Here is a 14,356-nt window from a genome sequence, read left to right as displayed (position 1 = left end):
ATTATTACTAACTTAAGACAAGATGGCCTAGCTCTGTATCCTTTAATCTCCCCATGCATGTGCCCATGCCTCTGTTAAATGGCGATCTCAGCTGAACAGGACAACACCCAGGTCCCCAGTTTTACTTCAGAGCACAGGGCTGCCCTTGCTGACCCTGCACAAGAGCCCAGGCACAACTGTTGTCAGCCCCATGCCAAAGGATCCATTTCTCGTTTTTCACCTCCAGATAAAGAGGCCTTCAGGAATAAAAACTTGAGTTCTGTAGCTGGAAAAGTCATAAATTTCCCCTAAATCAAGGGTCCTGAAGTTATTTTGTATCAAGAACCCCTTCCAGAATGTTTTGAAATATAAAGAATACACAGATTTACAAAAGAAATCAATCAGTAAATTAGTTATAAAAATAATATATATTTTTTTAATTCACAGACCCCAGGTTGAATCCCTGCACTAAGCAAAGTTTAAAGTCCTAACTTTCAAGAAAGTTATTTTGGATAAAATTGGCAACTTTTCAAATAGTACTAAAAAATTTTGATATGTTACAAGTAAATAGACTCCAAAAAGAAGCCATAAAATCCACTGTGCAATACTTTGCTTTGTTAATGTACAATCTTGCTACATTAAGAAATAGCACATGAAACCATTCAGGTCAAAATGAATGGTTTCCCTAAATGAAAGTACTTCAGAAGAATTGCTCCTGGGAAAAGTGGTTCCACATTTTCGATTTTTCAAATATTCACCTTCAAAACAAAACTGCCCCATGTAGGACACACCTACAGCATCTACACCTACATCCAGTGGCCATACCCATCCACAAAGGAAGCCAAATTCCTGGTTAAAGGTTACAGGAAAACTTTATGACTTAGTGCTGACAATCGAGTGTCTTAAACTAGCTCCAAGGAAGCTATAGAAAAATGGTCTTTTTAAAATAAATATCAACACGAAATGTTTGTGCCCTTCAGACTGAGAAGGTGCAGGCAGAAATGAGATCCTGGGGGATGTGATTCATAGTTGGCCTCTTTTAGGCAAGCACAGCAGCTTCTGCAGAAAGGCTATCGGCCAAGACTTCCACCCAAAGCTGGGAGAGAACAGCCGTGTCCCATTCCCCCTCCCTCGATATGGGATTCACCTCACCATGTCCTTCTCTGAACTTGAGATAGATGGTACCCTCCACTGATGCAACAGCCGACACACAGCCTGCAATTTCAGCCATCGACGCCTTCCAAAACTGAGGACCCCCAATCCTCCGGCTTGGCTTCGCCTTTGCCACGTGCCAACAACCTCTTCTCAAACTCTTCTTCACTCATTTTGCCCTTTTTTAGCTTCTTCAAGAGTCTTGTATCATTGAGCAGCTCCTGCATGTCTTCATCTTCAATATCAAAATCCTGGAAACAGAAGGAACCTCCATGATCGTTAAATTCCCACAACATAAATGCATGGTAGAAGCAAATAACTTAGTGCTTTTTGAAGGTTTGTGGATGCCTCCTGCCTGGCATGGCATGGCATGACCACTTTCCATGCTATCCCCTTCCCCATCATCCCCCACACCCCCAAAACCCTTCCTTTTAAGAAAGAAAAATAGAATGAAGTGGGATGTTCCACAACACCCCAGAGTCCCCCTTTTTCTCTATTGAGATGAAGGAAGTATGTTTCCTCATCCATCTTCTAAAACTAACATTGTTCCCAAAGCTTCATTCTTAAAAATTATACATGCATGCCCCTCAAAAATTATAATTACTTGCTCATCAAATTATAATTAATTTGCTCACCACAAAAATTATAATTACTAGAAACCAGTCACCAAAATGTAAAAAGTGGTAAAAGTTTTAAGCCCTTACCTCCATCTGTCCAAATGACTTACCTTTTTTTAAGGTCACTCACAAGCACACTTTGTATTTACTCAGGGATTCAAAGGTGAATTTACATATGACTTAACCAAAAGAAAGTTGTATACTCTACCTCTTCTCTTTTCCTCTTTTCAATCATTTTTTTCTTCTTTTCCTTCTTGGCTTTCTGCTTTGACCAGGCTTTGTTCTTGATAAATTTCTTTTTCCCTTCGTTCTCTTTTTTTTCTTTTTGTTGCTCTAGAAATTTCTGTCTCTGTTTCTCTCTGTTTTTATCTTTAAATGCAATAGTGTCTGTATCAATAGTAACAGGCACAAAATCCGGAAACTGCTTTCCCCTTAGCTCTGGCATCTTGGGCATCCGTAACAGGGCAAAACCTCGGGCGAGACTAGCAAAGTCTAGATCTAAAAATTTTAAAAATCAGTGTTAGTCAAAATCAGAAAAAAAACAACTTGTCTTGTATCTTGATAGAATTAGTCGGCTTTTTTTATGAAAACAAATATTTTAATGTTTTTTAAGAAATTAAAATACTTTATGCTTTTTTTTTTTTTTTTTACAAACTACTAAAATCTGAATATCAGTTTATCAGCAAAATTCAGTGGTCAGTGACTTTTCTATTTCACGAGGAAGCTGGTGTAGCAGTGGCTAGAGTTTTGGGCCTAGAGTCTGGAAAACTTGATTTCAATTCCAGCCTCAGACACTAACCAGTTGTGTGACCTCTGGTAAGTCACTGGACTTCTGCCTCAGCTTCCTCAATTGTAAAATGGGAATAATAATAGTACTTATCTCACAGGACTGTTGTGAGGATCAAATAAGATATTTGTAAAACACCAAGTCCTGAACATAGCAGATACTGAATAAATGCTGCTATTGCTGTTACTGTTGTGGCCTATTTAAACTCGAAACCCGTTTTCTTAACAACACTAAAAGTATCAATACTGACATGCAGGGTCCTAACTTAACACAATAGCAATATTATATTTGAGAAAATAGCAGAAGTGTGAGGTAGGAGCAAAAATGAACAAATGGAAAAAGTTCACCTTTTAATCGGAAGATGAGATTACATTCGTGCTTTGCATAGGCCTGGACACAAGATACAAAAGCTTTCATCCCCTTTTCAAACACTGCTCGGTCTGCCAGTGCCATTGACTTCAGCTGGGGGAGAAGGTCAGTTGGATTTTTCTGTGGTTTCATCTCCTGCAGGGGACACTGCAAAAATCACAGCCTTCAATACTGGGCCTAAATCCCACAAACTGTCCCTAGTGCCCCCAGTACACGGCCCCCCCCCCAAGCTGTCACTAGTGAACTTGGAGGACACACCCAGACTACACTATCACAGACTTTAGAGCTGAAAGAGACCCCTCATTTATACTTTTAACTACATAGAACCATTACTTTTTTTAAATTAAATTTTCAATTAGGAAGCATTTTTTCATTCTCCCTCTCACTACCCCCTCCAAAAAATATGCCCAAAGGCCTTTAAAATATGCATAATCAAGCAAAACAAATTCTTCCACCGGCTATACCCAGCTAGTGAATGTGCCTTATGCTGCCCCTGGTTCCTGTGCCCCCTCACTCATACACGAGAGGAGCGGAAGGGGCTTGCTCCAGCAGAATTCATGTTCACGTTCCCTATGGGACGGGCCCTCCGGTCTGACATTTCATATCCTGATGGCCTTGCTCAAACTGTGGACAATCTCTATTCTCTCCACTCCCACACCCCTCCAGAAGCTTCCTTATTTGCCTCTCTTTGCTCCCTGTCCTCCTATGTCTGGAATGACCCCTTGTGCCCACTCTTTTCCTTCCCTATCAAATCCCTGCCCCTTAAAAGCCCAATCCAAAGTAGCCTGTCATCCTCCCACACTTGAAGCCTGGCCTGACCCCTCAGGCTGTTATGACCTTTGCCCACGCCCCAGACCTCACCTGGGGCTCTTTTTTTGTACTGGGCCAGTCATCTGTGCATGTGCCCTATTCCGCAAAGGACTGTAAGGTCAGGGGAGGTTGGGATAGACCCCACATGACAGGACCATAGATTTAGAGCTGGAGGGAATTCAGAGCCCACCAACTCCAACTCTCTCATTTTACAAATGAGGAAACTAGGCCAAGGTGATGGAACATGCCTTGGTCACACAGCTAGGAAGGGTCAGGGCAGAGTGCACCCAGGCCTTCTAAATCCAAGCTCAGCACTGAATCCTGTATGCTGTACATGTCAATGAGATGAAAGAGACTGACTACTGCCTGAAGTCTCAACCACCTGAATGCTTCATTTTCTCAAGACCCTAAATCCAGGGCAGAAAGGGGCTTTGGACGTACTTAGTCCAGCTCCCTCATTTCACAGAACTGAAGGCCTCAAGAGGCCAATGCAGGGATGTGGCCAAAGCCACCCTCAGCTAGCCAGGGCAGAGCCCTCCCCCTCCCCACCACTGAGTGTTGGAGGAGAAGAGAAGACCACTTACTTTTTGGTTGATGGAGAGGAAGTTGACATAGGACTCTTCCATGGGCAGCAAGAACACGAGCGCGCTGCCGGCGTGGCCGATCCGTGCCGTGCGCCCGCAGCGATGCACAAAGGCGCTACGAGTGAAGGAGAGAGAGAAGATGCAGCGCGCAGAACCAGGAAATGAGCAACAAGAGGGAAAGCCGTCTGAGCACGGCGGCCAATAGCGGTCCCAAAGACCAAGGAATGCAAGTAGAAGGAGGCAGGCTCTGCCGCTACACACTCCGAAACAGGCTGCCTCCTTCCAAGGGTTTTGCTTAAATGATTTTTATCTTTTTTTAAAAAATCTTTGTTACAAAGGGAGGCTCCTGAGGGAGAGTAACACAATAGAGGTAAATCAGATGAAAGGAAAGCCGGGGCTCCTCTTGCAGCAGTAGCATGCCTTCTGTGGGGTGCACTTTAGCAGAGGCCAAAGCTGGGGGAGAAGGACATGCAGCAGAGAGGTGAAAACAATGCCGAATTCTGTGCTGTGAGCGCCAATCTGAGAACAACAAGGGAAACGGGTAAGAGGCCATCTTCCTACTAGTGAAAAGGGAAGCTCCATAAATCAGGTCACATTTAAGTCTCCTACGTAAGTAACCTCTGGCAACCCAGCAGTGGGAAGAGAGGCAGAGCCCTGGAGGCAGGAGGACCTGGGTTCACATACCTGACACTAGCTGTGGGACCCTGGGCTCACTCAATCACTGTGAAAATACTTCCCTAAGTTAGAGAAAAGTGGCAATCAGCATCAGTGTTGGGGATTTTGACAGCAACCATGACCTAGACCATCACAGGTCCTTGACATATGTGGGACAGGGTTCAGTGATGAAGGGAACACTCCCCAGTAAACAAACTTCCTTGACCCATATAGCTGTGCACCACTTACAGTCTCAGAGCTGCATGGAGGCCCTGAGAAGTGAGGCCAGTACGTGCAGGTGGCAGGATCTGAACCCAGGGGGTTCCTAAGTCTGAGGCCAGTCCTTTAACCACTGCACCACTCATGACATCAATACCAATTTTTTTTTTTAAAGCAACATTATCACCAAATAGTATGCTTACAAACTGCTTTCGTGGCCATTATCAGAAAGAACATGCTATACCTTGCATTGCTAGGTGGATCATACTGCAAAACCCAATTTACTTCAGGAATGTCTATTCCCCGGGCCATCACATCAGTGCACACTAAAATACCACTGTGAAATTGAAAAAAGAAAGTATTTATTATGATTAAAAATTAAGTAGCTTCATTATCACCAAACACTACTTAGTGAGTATTCAACTATTCATTCTCCAAGAAACTCTGTGTTAGGAACATGTAGTGAAAGAAACACACTGTAAAATGGGACCAAGAGCAAACTGAATAGCAAAACTGTATTTCCTAAACCCAAGAGAAGCCTGACTGCACATACAGTAGCTTCAAAGCCTGTCATACAAACAGTGCGTATAATGCTCTACATTTGGGGGGGAGAGGGGGAGGGCTTTCCTCTGAAAATCTCAAGTATATAACAAAATCTACTTCTCCAACAGCACAAAATTTGATTAAAATATCCAATTCCCATTGGATGTGGATCAAAGGCAAGATTCCCATATGAAAATGAGTAACAGGAACAATGTAGTATTCATTCCTCTACAGTGTGGCTGCACAAACATGCATGCTGAAGGGCCAAATATAGCATGCATAAGGTTTTTCAACAAAAATCTTTTCTTACCTAATTAGGGAGCCTAACTGCTTACCTCCTTGGCACATAACTGACTACAACCAGGCAGAAAGCCTCAATTGTAATTGTGAAAAATCACCATGGAGTCCAGACCCAAGGTAACTGATCACATGACTGAAGCTGAAAAATACTTGGAAGCCTGTGCTCCTCCAGTCATTCAGGACAAGGCGTGACATTTTTCTTTCTCAAATTAAAAAGTGCTATCCAATATGTGGCAATACCCACAAGCCAACGTCCAAGCGGCTGGTGTGTGAGAGCTTCCCAGTGGGCAGCCGCAGGGAGAGCACGTGCAGCTGCCAGGAGCTGGCCACCCAACGGGGACGAGCAGACTTCAGTGTTCCACAGCTCCCCTGCCCCAGGGAAAGCAATCTCACAAGAAGCAAACCTACCTTGGCAGTTTGCGAAACTCCATGAATATCTTATTGCGTTTGTGTTTCATCTTCCCGTGAATGCACATTATTTTTACATTCTTAACCAGGGCCTCCAGAGCCTTCCCATAATACTCCACACAGGCACAGGTACTGTGGGGATAAAAAAAACCACCTAAAGTATCGACATAATCTGTGCTCCCAGAGTCTGAAATAAAACAAGATACCAATAAACCTGCTCCCAATGACCATTTTTCAAACTTAAAATTTTCAAAATAAGTAACAGAGGAAGCACCTAAGTATAAAAGACTCTTCCTCATGATGAGAGAGTGGCAAATGCAACAGTCCCCAACACCAATCTGCAGAACTTGGCCTCTTGGGTCAGCGGGTGAAAGTCCTTTGATGACAAATGTGGTATGAGTTAAAAAACGAAGCTTCTGGTCTCCACAACCAAGACCGGCAGGCAGGGGAATCATAATGCCTCCTAGTCAAAGTTCCTGACCTCCAAATGGGAGGCTGCCAGAACTAAACTGCTCACTCACCATCACCAAAATAATACCTTCTAGATCACATGGTTGAGTTTTCAACTCACTTTCCCACACATTATATAATCTGATTTTCTCAATAACATATTAACATTTTCATTTTGCTGATGAGGAAACTGAGGCCCAGAGATGTTAAATGATTCCCTTAAAAGAGGCGTGGGAAACCTGCAGTTTTTATGAAGTCTGGATTCAGTCAAAGGGCTGCACTTGAGGACCTAGAGGGCTACATGTGGCCTCAGGGCCACAAGTTCCCCACCCCTGCCTTAAGTTCATGGGGCCAACACACTGGCAAAGCCAGGGACTAAAATCAACGTCTCCCAATCAGGTGTCTTTCTTACTCTACCATAAGGCCCGATTCCGTGTCTGGTTTGTTTGGATTTTTTTGCCTCCTCTACCTAAATAACTCCTTGGTGTTGGTGTTTAGTCATTTTCAGTCATATCTGACTCTTCACAACCCTACTTGGGGTTTTCTTGACAGAGATACTAGGGTGGTTTGCCATTTCCTTCTCCAGCTCATTTTACAGATTGAGAAACTGAGGCAGACAGGGTTAAGTGACTCACCCAGGGTCACACATCTAGGAAGTGTTTGAGGTCAGATTTGAGCTCAGGAAGACGAGTCCTCCTGACTCCAGGCCTGGTTCCCCTATACACTGTATCACGTAGCTGCCCTTACCCTACTTACAGAAGTTTAATTAACTATGAGGTTCTCCTAATATAGCTGCTGTTCTCAACCTCCAGAAAACAATACACTTTGGTGATGGGGTGACAAATGATAAAGAAATGCGTACAACACACTTTTTTAACCACAGCTGGGTTAAATAAGAGAATAAAGGTAAAACCTGTACAAACATGTTCCTGGTTTCCATTCTGTTTTTTTTTTTTAATTTTGGGGGGTTTGGGTTTTTTTTTGCTTTTTGGATGGGGGAAAGCAGGGCAATTGGGATTAAGTGACTTGCCCAAGGTCACATGGCCAGTAAGTCTTAAGTATCTGAGGCTGGATTTGAACTCAGGTCCTCCTGACTCCAGGGCCAGTACTCTATTCACTGCACCACCTAGCCACTCCTCTGGCTTCCACTCTGAAACCAGAGCCAATACTACTGTGCAGAGGATCCAAAGAGCCTGGTGACACCTACCCACTCACCCTGTCCCAAGAGCTGGATCACTATATGTACTCTCCCCAATCCCAAGGGAGCCCAAGGACTATACCTGAAGAACACCAGATGTTTCTCTTGCTTATGATTTCGGAGAAAATGCACAAGTTGATTAAATTTTTCATCTGCTCTGCATACCTGCACAATAACAAAGGAGTGAAAACTAAAAGGTATGAAAAGTGAAAAACGAAAAAACAAAACTTTGAACATGGCACAGTAGAAAGAGTCCCAACTGTGGAGTCAGGCCATCAAAGGGCAAACAGCACCTGACACTGATGGGTGGACCCCTTTTCATCCCTGAACCTCAATATCTTTATCTGTAAAATGAAGATTGCAATCCCTGCACCACCTACTTCATAGGGCTATTGCAAGGAAAAGGCTTTGTAAATCTTCAGGGCTATAAACATGCAAGTTAATTTTTAGAACATGCTCTCCACTGTATTTTTCAATCCCAGCATACAGGTTTGAAGGGAATTAATTCACCCATTCACTAGATTTTTTTTTGGAGGGCAATTGGGGTTAAATGACTTGTCCAAAGTCATTTAAAGTAAATGTGTCAAGTGTCTGAGGCCAGATTTGAACTCAGGTCCTCCTGACTCCAGGGCTGGTGCTCTATTCACTGTGCCACCATTCACTAGATATTTTGAGTGGAATGTTAATCAGCTATTTCCTTAGTAGCATAGACTCCAGGCTACCACTGTTGGTCAAAGTGAAATTAAAGCACAGGATCATAGCATGGAAAGGGACATCATGAACTTCAAATACACCCTCCAAGGTTCAGGTGTAACTGCACCAAAATTTTAATAAGTTCTCAAAAAAAAAGGTGTGAATTTTCTGTTCATAGTACATAACAGACTCACAGGATCTCAGCACACTTTGGAAAGGATCCCAGAGACCACATTGGCTACCTCATCCCTGACCAAGAATCTCCTTCCTTCAAACCCCAACCCATCCACCCACCCACCCTTCTAAGGTGACCCATCTGATCTTTAGAGAGCTCTGATTCAGAGAAAGTTTCTCCTTACAACTTTCATTTACCTCAAAGAAACGTCACTCCGAACTGGGGTCAAGGAAAACAAATGTTACCCCTTTGTACAACAGGCCTGCAAATACTAGAAGACAGATGGGAATATGGAACACTTTGATGCTGAGGGGATGGGTGAGGAATCTGAAATGCTATATCACATCCCCTCTTCTGCCTCTCCCATCTCCACTAAAATGATAACTCAGTATATTTGGTGAACGAATGAATGAATGAGAAAGATTGAAAAGCAGAGCTGTGGGCATGCATCTCCAAAGAAGGCCCACAGGGGGAGCTGCAGGATCTAAATTAGACATCTACCAGGAAGTCCCAGAGTTCTAATTTCCCCAAAACCTTTCCACTGTCTACCCAGGAAACACAAGCTTATGGGAAAGGAAACTGTAAATCCTTGCTACCCCCAGAGATCACGAAAATGATTTTAATATTAAATATTGAAATAACGTTTATCCTGCCAAGAAGAGCATTTGAAACGTCACTCAAAGTTTCCTTGACAGACTACAGATGAGAAGCCAGGTCTTTCCCCCGAGAATGTGTGGAGGCTTCTAGTTTTGCTTTCGGTGAGCACTTGGTACCAGGGCAAGGACTTCATCCAGAAGCAGCCCCCAGGCACCGATGGTTAATCACCACCTGCACCCAGTAAGGAAATGCTGGCTGAACGAGTGAGAGAAAACATCATCTGCTGCAGGCATTAGGTTCTCTGTTCTTTAGAAAAACCGTCTAAACAACAGCTACAGGTCACAAGCTACAGATCACATTTCCAGGGCACAACAAGCCAATTCAACAATGAGTCTCATCCATCAGTGCTGAGTGCCCAAAACCTTTCTAAGAAAAGTCAAGGGGGCCCCTGACAAAGCCTGGCAGCTCCTCACCATGTAGTAGTTCTGCAGGCGGCTGGGAGTCTTCTGGGTGCTAGTGGCTGCCACCCCTTTCTCTTTCACTGAAATGCGGACCGGATTCCGAAGTCCGGCCCTCACCAGGTTCTCAAGTTCTTGAGTCTGAGTGGCAGAGAAGAGGCCTGTTCTCCTCTGCTTTGGCAAAAACTCCAGAATGGTATTTATACTGGTAATAGAGACAAAAAAAGGAAGCACCCAGAACAATACAATGAAGCAGTAATACTTATGAAAGAGTGACAGATGCTTTAAGAAAAAATTAAAAATTAAATCCAAGGAGACAAAGAAAGAGCTGAGACCAAAATTTCACAGGATACAAAGCATCAAGCAATCTCAAGAATCTTAGTCCTGATGTCATTTTAAAATGACCAGAGGACTTAGCCAAAAATCAAGAGAAAAAAAAGAAAGCTAATCCAGAGTCGCTCTGCCCCAAAGTACCTGGCTTCAAACCCCATGTCCAGAAGGCGGTCAGCTTCATCCAGCACCAGGACATCAAGAGACTTCACACAATTTGCCAAATCCAACCCTTCAGCCTTTCTCCTAAACATGTCCTCCAAGCGGCCTGGAGTGGCAACTATGATGTTCCCACTTTGGAAAGAAAAATAAATGGGGCCCTTTCTTGGCTTCTGTAGCATTCATCAGTATGAGCAGATTCAAAAAATTTCATATGCACAAATATGCATCTAAGTCCCAGTTAAGAAGAACTAAGGTCTAAGATTCATTATCAAACAAAGTAAGCCAAAAGAGTAAATCTGCACCAAAAACATGGTGGGACAGTGAAGGGGGAGAAAGTGGGAAGAGGACAAACGGGAAAAGGAATTCAAGTCCTCCCTTTTCATCTCCACAATCCTGAGAGGGACTCATCTTCAGGGCCTTATAGAAAGGTGGCAAAATAAAAACTCAAAGGGGACACTGGTCTGGGGACAAAATCTCTGAGATGGAAAGAGACTAGGGAAGAGGAAAACTAGCCACAGCTGAGGGGGCACTCAGGTCTCCTTCATCAAACGAGGCAGCAGTTCCTCCCATATGCAGGACTATGAAGTGAAAAAAAGGATAAATAAAACCAACTCACCCTTGTTCTTTGAACCTCTCAACATCTTCTCCTGGGTTCCTACCCCCAATTAAAAGAATCTGGCTAAAACAAGAAACAAGACTCTCGGTAAATTAAGCAAAATAAGAATCTGGCTTAATTTAAAGTGTAAATGTGATGTACCTAAATTGCGGGAAGTGCTTAGAAAAATGTAGCAGCACTTCATTGATCTGGATGGCAAGCTCTCTCGTGGGTGTGATGATGATGGCTCCAACCTACAAAGCAGGAAAAGCTTCACACACTGGACAACATGGAATTAACAACAACTGACAGGTCTGTGGCATTCTGAAGTTGTAAAACACTTAATGCACGTTCCCCCAAGACAACCCTGTGGGATGAGGCCACAGATGAGCAAATGGAGGTTAAGTGATTCACCCAGGGTCACACAGCTACTGAGAGTCCAGGCCAGGTCCTCCTATAGTGTTCTCAACTACACCAATTCTCAGCATCAACTCTTCTCACACATCAGTCAAAATGCATGCTAATGGACACTACCATAATGGGGGAACTCACAAGAATCCCACATATCACTGCTCCAAGTGGCTGCTATGACTCATATTGCTCCATTTATGATAATTTTTAGGCTTCCTCCATTCAGTACAATTTAATTCCATGTGATTTACTAAGCTCTGGAGTGCAGAACACAATGCTGGCTGCACATGCATAAGTCACAGTCCAGTAAAGGGACCCAGGATACACACAGAGAAGACACACTAAATAACAGAGTACATTAGAGAAGAACCAAGCTGAGAGCTACATGAGGACACAACACACCTGCAGCAGCAATGACAGCATCTAAGCTAAGGAATGATGGTGACCAATGATACAAGCATCACTTTACCTGCATTTTTTTCAACTTTTCTTCCCTCCTCAGCAAAATCTGCAGGATGGGAATGACAAAGGCCAGGGTTTTGCCGCTACCTGTGACCTATACGTAGAACAAAGAGGTTTTGGTTTCTTTAGTCAAAGGTCCTTTCCCTATTGTAAAAAGCTCCAGTAAAGATGGGCAGTGGTTTCAGAGCATACTCACAGCTTCTGCAGCTACATCTTTGTTTTTCATAAAGAGAGGGATGGTTGCAGACTAGAGAAAAAGAAGAAACTGACCATTAAACAGTTAACCTGAGAGGGGAAAGGCAGATTTAGAGGCCACCTCATCCTACTTCACTTTACAAATGAGGAAAACGAAACTGGTAGAGAGAGCTGACAAGAGGGGCCGAGGGCGCTCTGACCACCTCACTTCCAACCCAGAGTCGTTATCACCGGTCACTCTGGTCAGGCACTGGGCTGTTTCTCCCAAAGAGGGAGCTGAGGATGCCCCCGTGGCCGTCTTCTCTGGAGGAGCTGGCTGGCTGGGGCTGCCAGCCCTGCTCACCTTGCTAACTAAAGAGACAGGCAAAGGAGGAGGGCGGGGTCGCAGAGATCACGGGTTCTTCCGGACCTGCTCGTAAAATGTACAAGCTCAAGAACCCTCGGCCACCACAGTCATTAGCCGCCGGTGTGATCTCCCCTCTGAGACAGCGGCACAGACGGTGAGAGCTGAAGGAACCTTGGGACCCCCAGGGGACGGGCTGCCCATCACTCTCCTCGCCAGGCTTCTCTCTGGATTCTCCCCAAAGGCTCGATCCTCGGAGGCGCCGGTTAACGTGTGGGCCCCGCACACAGCAGGCACCAAAGGAGCCTCTGTCTCCCACCCGCCCCCCACCTCCCCAGAGCCCGGGGCTTCAGCCCCCATCCCCCAGCTCTTCCCACCTTCGGGAGCTCGGACTTTATCTACGTCACTGAGGAACCACGTTAAACGGGTCCGAAGGCCGGATTCGACAGATAGGGAAACTGAGGCCCAGAGTAAGATAACGTGCCTCATCCCCCATCATCAGCAAGCCCACGAAGCCGCACCACTCGCGCTCTAGGGCCGAAGGCTGCACGGCGTGGGGCTGGGACACTGAGCGAGGCCGAAGTCCCCGGGCTCCCGGTGTCCCCCGGCATCGGCGAGCTCCTGGCTCCCCAAGCGTCCCGGCCCGGGCCTTGAAGCGGCCCGCTCCCCAAGGCGCTTCAGCTCGGCGAGGCCCGAGGTCTCCGCAGAGAGCGCACCCCGGGCAGGGATCCCCGGACATGCTGCATGCTCGGCGCCCCCTCCCCGGGACAGCCTTCCCTTCTCTCGCCCGGCCCCACCGACCTGCACCGGCGTCATGCGGAGGAAGCCGAGCTCGCGGAGGGCCGCCAGCACCCGTGGGTGCAGCGCCACTGGCAGGGTCTCCCAAGCGCCTTCCGTCACCTGCTCCATCCCAGTCCTACCGCAGCCGCCCCCCGGGAAGAACCAAGGAGAAGACTGCTTTTCCCTTCAGTTGGCCACGGCCCACATCCGCTTCCGGCGAGTGCGCCTCTAAACAGCCCGGCGGAGCGCGGCACACCGAGACCAAAGGTTCTGGGGGGGCGGGGTGGTTGACGTTGCGCGTCTGCGCAGAGCTGACCAGAGCCAGCTGGCGGCTTCTCGAGCGGGTTGGGGCGGAGGCAGGAGGTCTGAGGTGCGCCCCGCCCCCAGCCTCGGCTGCCCCCAGTGGCGGCTCGGGTCTGGGCTTCCCGGGCTCGCCGCTAGCTGTATCCAACCAAAAATGACGTCCCCTAGTTCGTAATCGGGAAGTTACTTAGGGACTTAATTTGGTCCCCTGAATTCAGCAGGGGCCGGGGGTGCAGGTACTACAAAACCGCCCGCAGGGCGAGTTCAAGTCCAGCTTCTGATGCAGATTTGTTGTGTGCGCTGTGTCAGGTCGCTTAACCTCAGCCTCAAGTAACCTTCCTCCCCGGCAAAACTGGGTCCGGAGCAGCCCTGCCTCCCCGACGCCTGAGGAGCCCACCGAGCCCCAGCTTATTGTGCAAAACTAAGCTGCCCACCAGCAGACGAGCGTTTTCTCTGCTGCTAAAAAGTCTCCGGTTGGATTAAGCGAGGATAAAATGGAAACATCCTGGGGAGGGGAGGGAGTAGGCGAAAGAGGCAGAGGACCTGCGTCTGGACGAAGCTCACTCCGTTACTTCCAACCTGAGACCTTCACCAAGACAGCGCTTTGCAGATTCTCGGCGGTGCAAGGAATCCGGGCTCAGCCGGACCAACCCGTTCCGAACTGGGCTTGATGATCTCCAGTGAGGGGGGAAGCCTGCCTCCCAAGCATCCCAATTCCCCTCCAAGACAGGAAGTTTTTCCTTTGCTCCAGTGGTATCTGTGATCTCGTAGATGCAGGCATT

The 14,356-nt window shown here is 46.3% G+C and overlaps 1 protein-coding gene across 2 annotated transcripts; it reads right to left on the bottom strand.

The window, feature by feature from the left end:
* Positions 1 to 388: 388 nt before the first annotated feature.
* On the bottom strand, positions 389 to 13,524 carry DDX55 (DEAD-box helicase 55). Of its 2 annotated transcripts, XM_069081507.1 has the most exons (14): positions 13,293 to 13,524; positions 12,150 to 12,200; positions 11,961 to 12,047; positions 11,243 to 11,334; positions 11,102 to 11,164; positions 10,468 to 10,617; positions 10,009 to 10,198; positions 8,153 to 8,235; positions 6,423 to 6,554; positions 5,416 to 5,508; positions 4,299 to 4,413; positions 2,883 to 3,051; positions 1,957 to 2,246; positions 389 to 1,382 (listed from the first exon to the last, which is right to left on the bottom strand). In XM_069081507.1, the coding sequence occupies exons 1-14, from the start codon at positions 13,398 to 13,400 to the stop codon at positions 1,203 to 1,205; spliced, it is 1,803 nt and encodes a 600-aa protein (XP_068937608.1). In that variant the 5' UTR covers positions 13,401 to 13,524; the 3' UTR covers positions 389 to 1,202. The 2 variants fall into 2 exon arrangements, with proteins under 2 accessions (XP_068937608.1, XP_068937609.1); XM_069081508.1 differs by lacking the exon at positions 12,150 to 12,200.
* Positions 13,525 to 14,356: the final 832 nt, after the last annotated feature.

This window comes from Petaurus breviceps, unplaced genomic scaffold (assembly GCF_028583685.1).
Source record: "Petaurus breviceps papuanus isolate PSGF00001 unplaced genomic scaffold, PetGlider_PUasm1.0 99, whole genome shotgun sequence".
In the NCBI taxonomy this organism is placed as follows: domain Eukaryota; kingdom Metazoa; phylum Chordata; class Mammalia; order Diprotodontia; family Petauridae; genus Petaurus; species Petaurus breviceps.
This window is presented reverse-complemented; position numbering and strand designations above follow the sequence as displayed.

Coding starts and splice junctions, on each gene's coding strand:
- DDX55 (XM_069081507.1), bottom strand. CDS start 13,400: ATGGAGCAGGTGACGGAAGGCGCTTGGGAGACCCTGCCAGTGGCGCTG. Junction 5,509..6,422: donor GAGTTTCGCAAACTGCCAAG/GTAGGTTTGCTT, acceptor TCAATTTCACAG/TGGTATTTTAGTGTGCACTG. Junction 2,247..2,882: donor TCTCATCTTCCGATTAAAAG/GTGAACTTTTTC, acceptor TAAAATTTTTAG/ATCTAGACTTTGCTAGTCTC.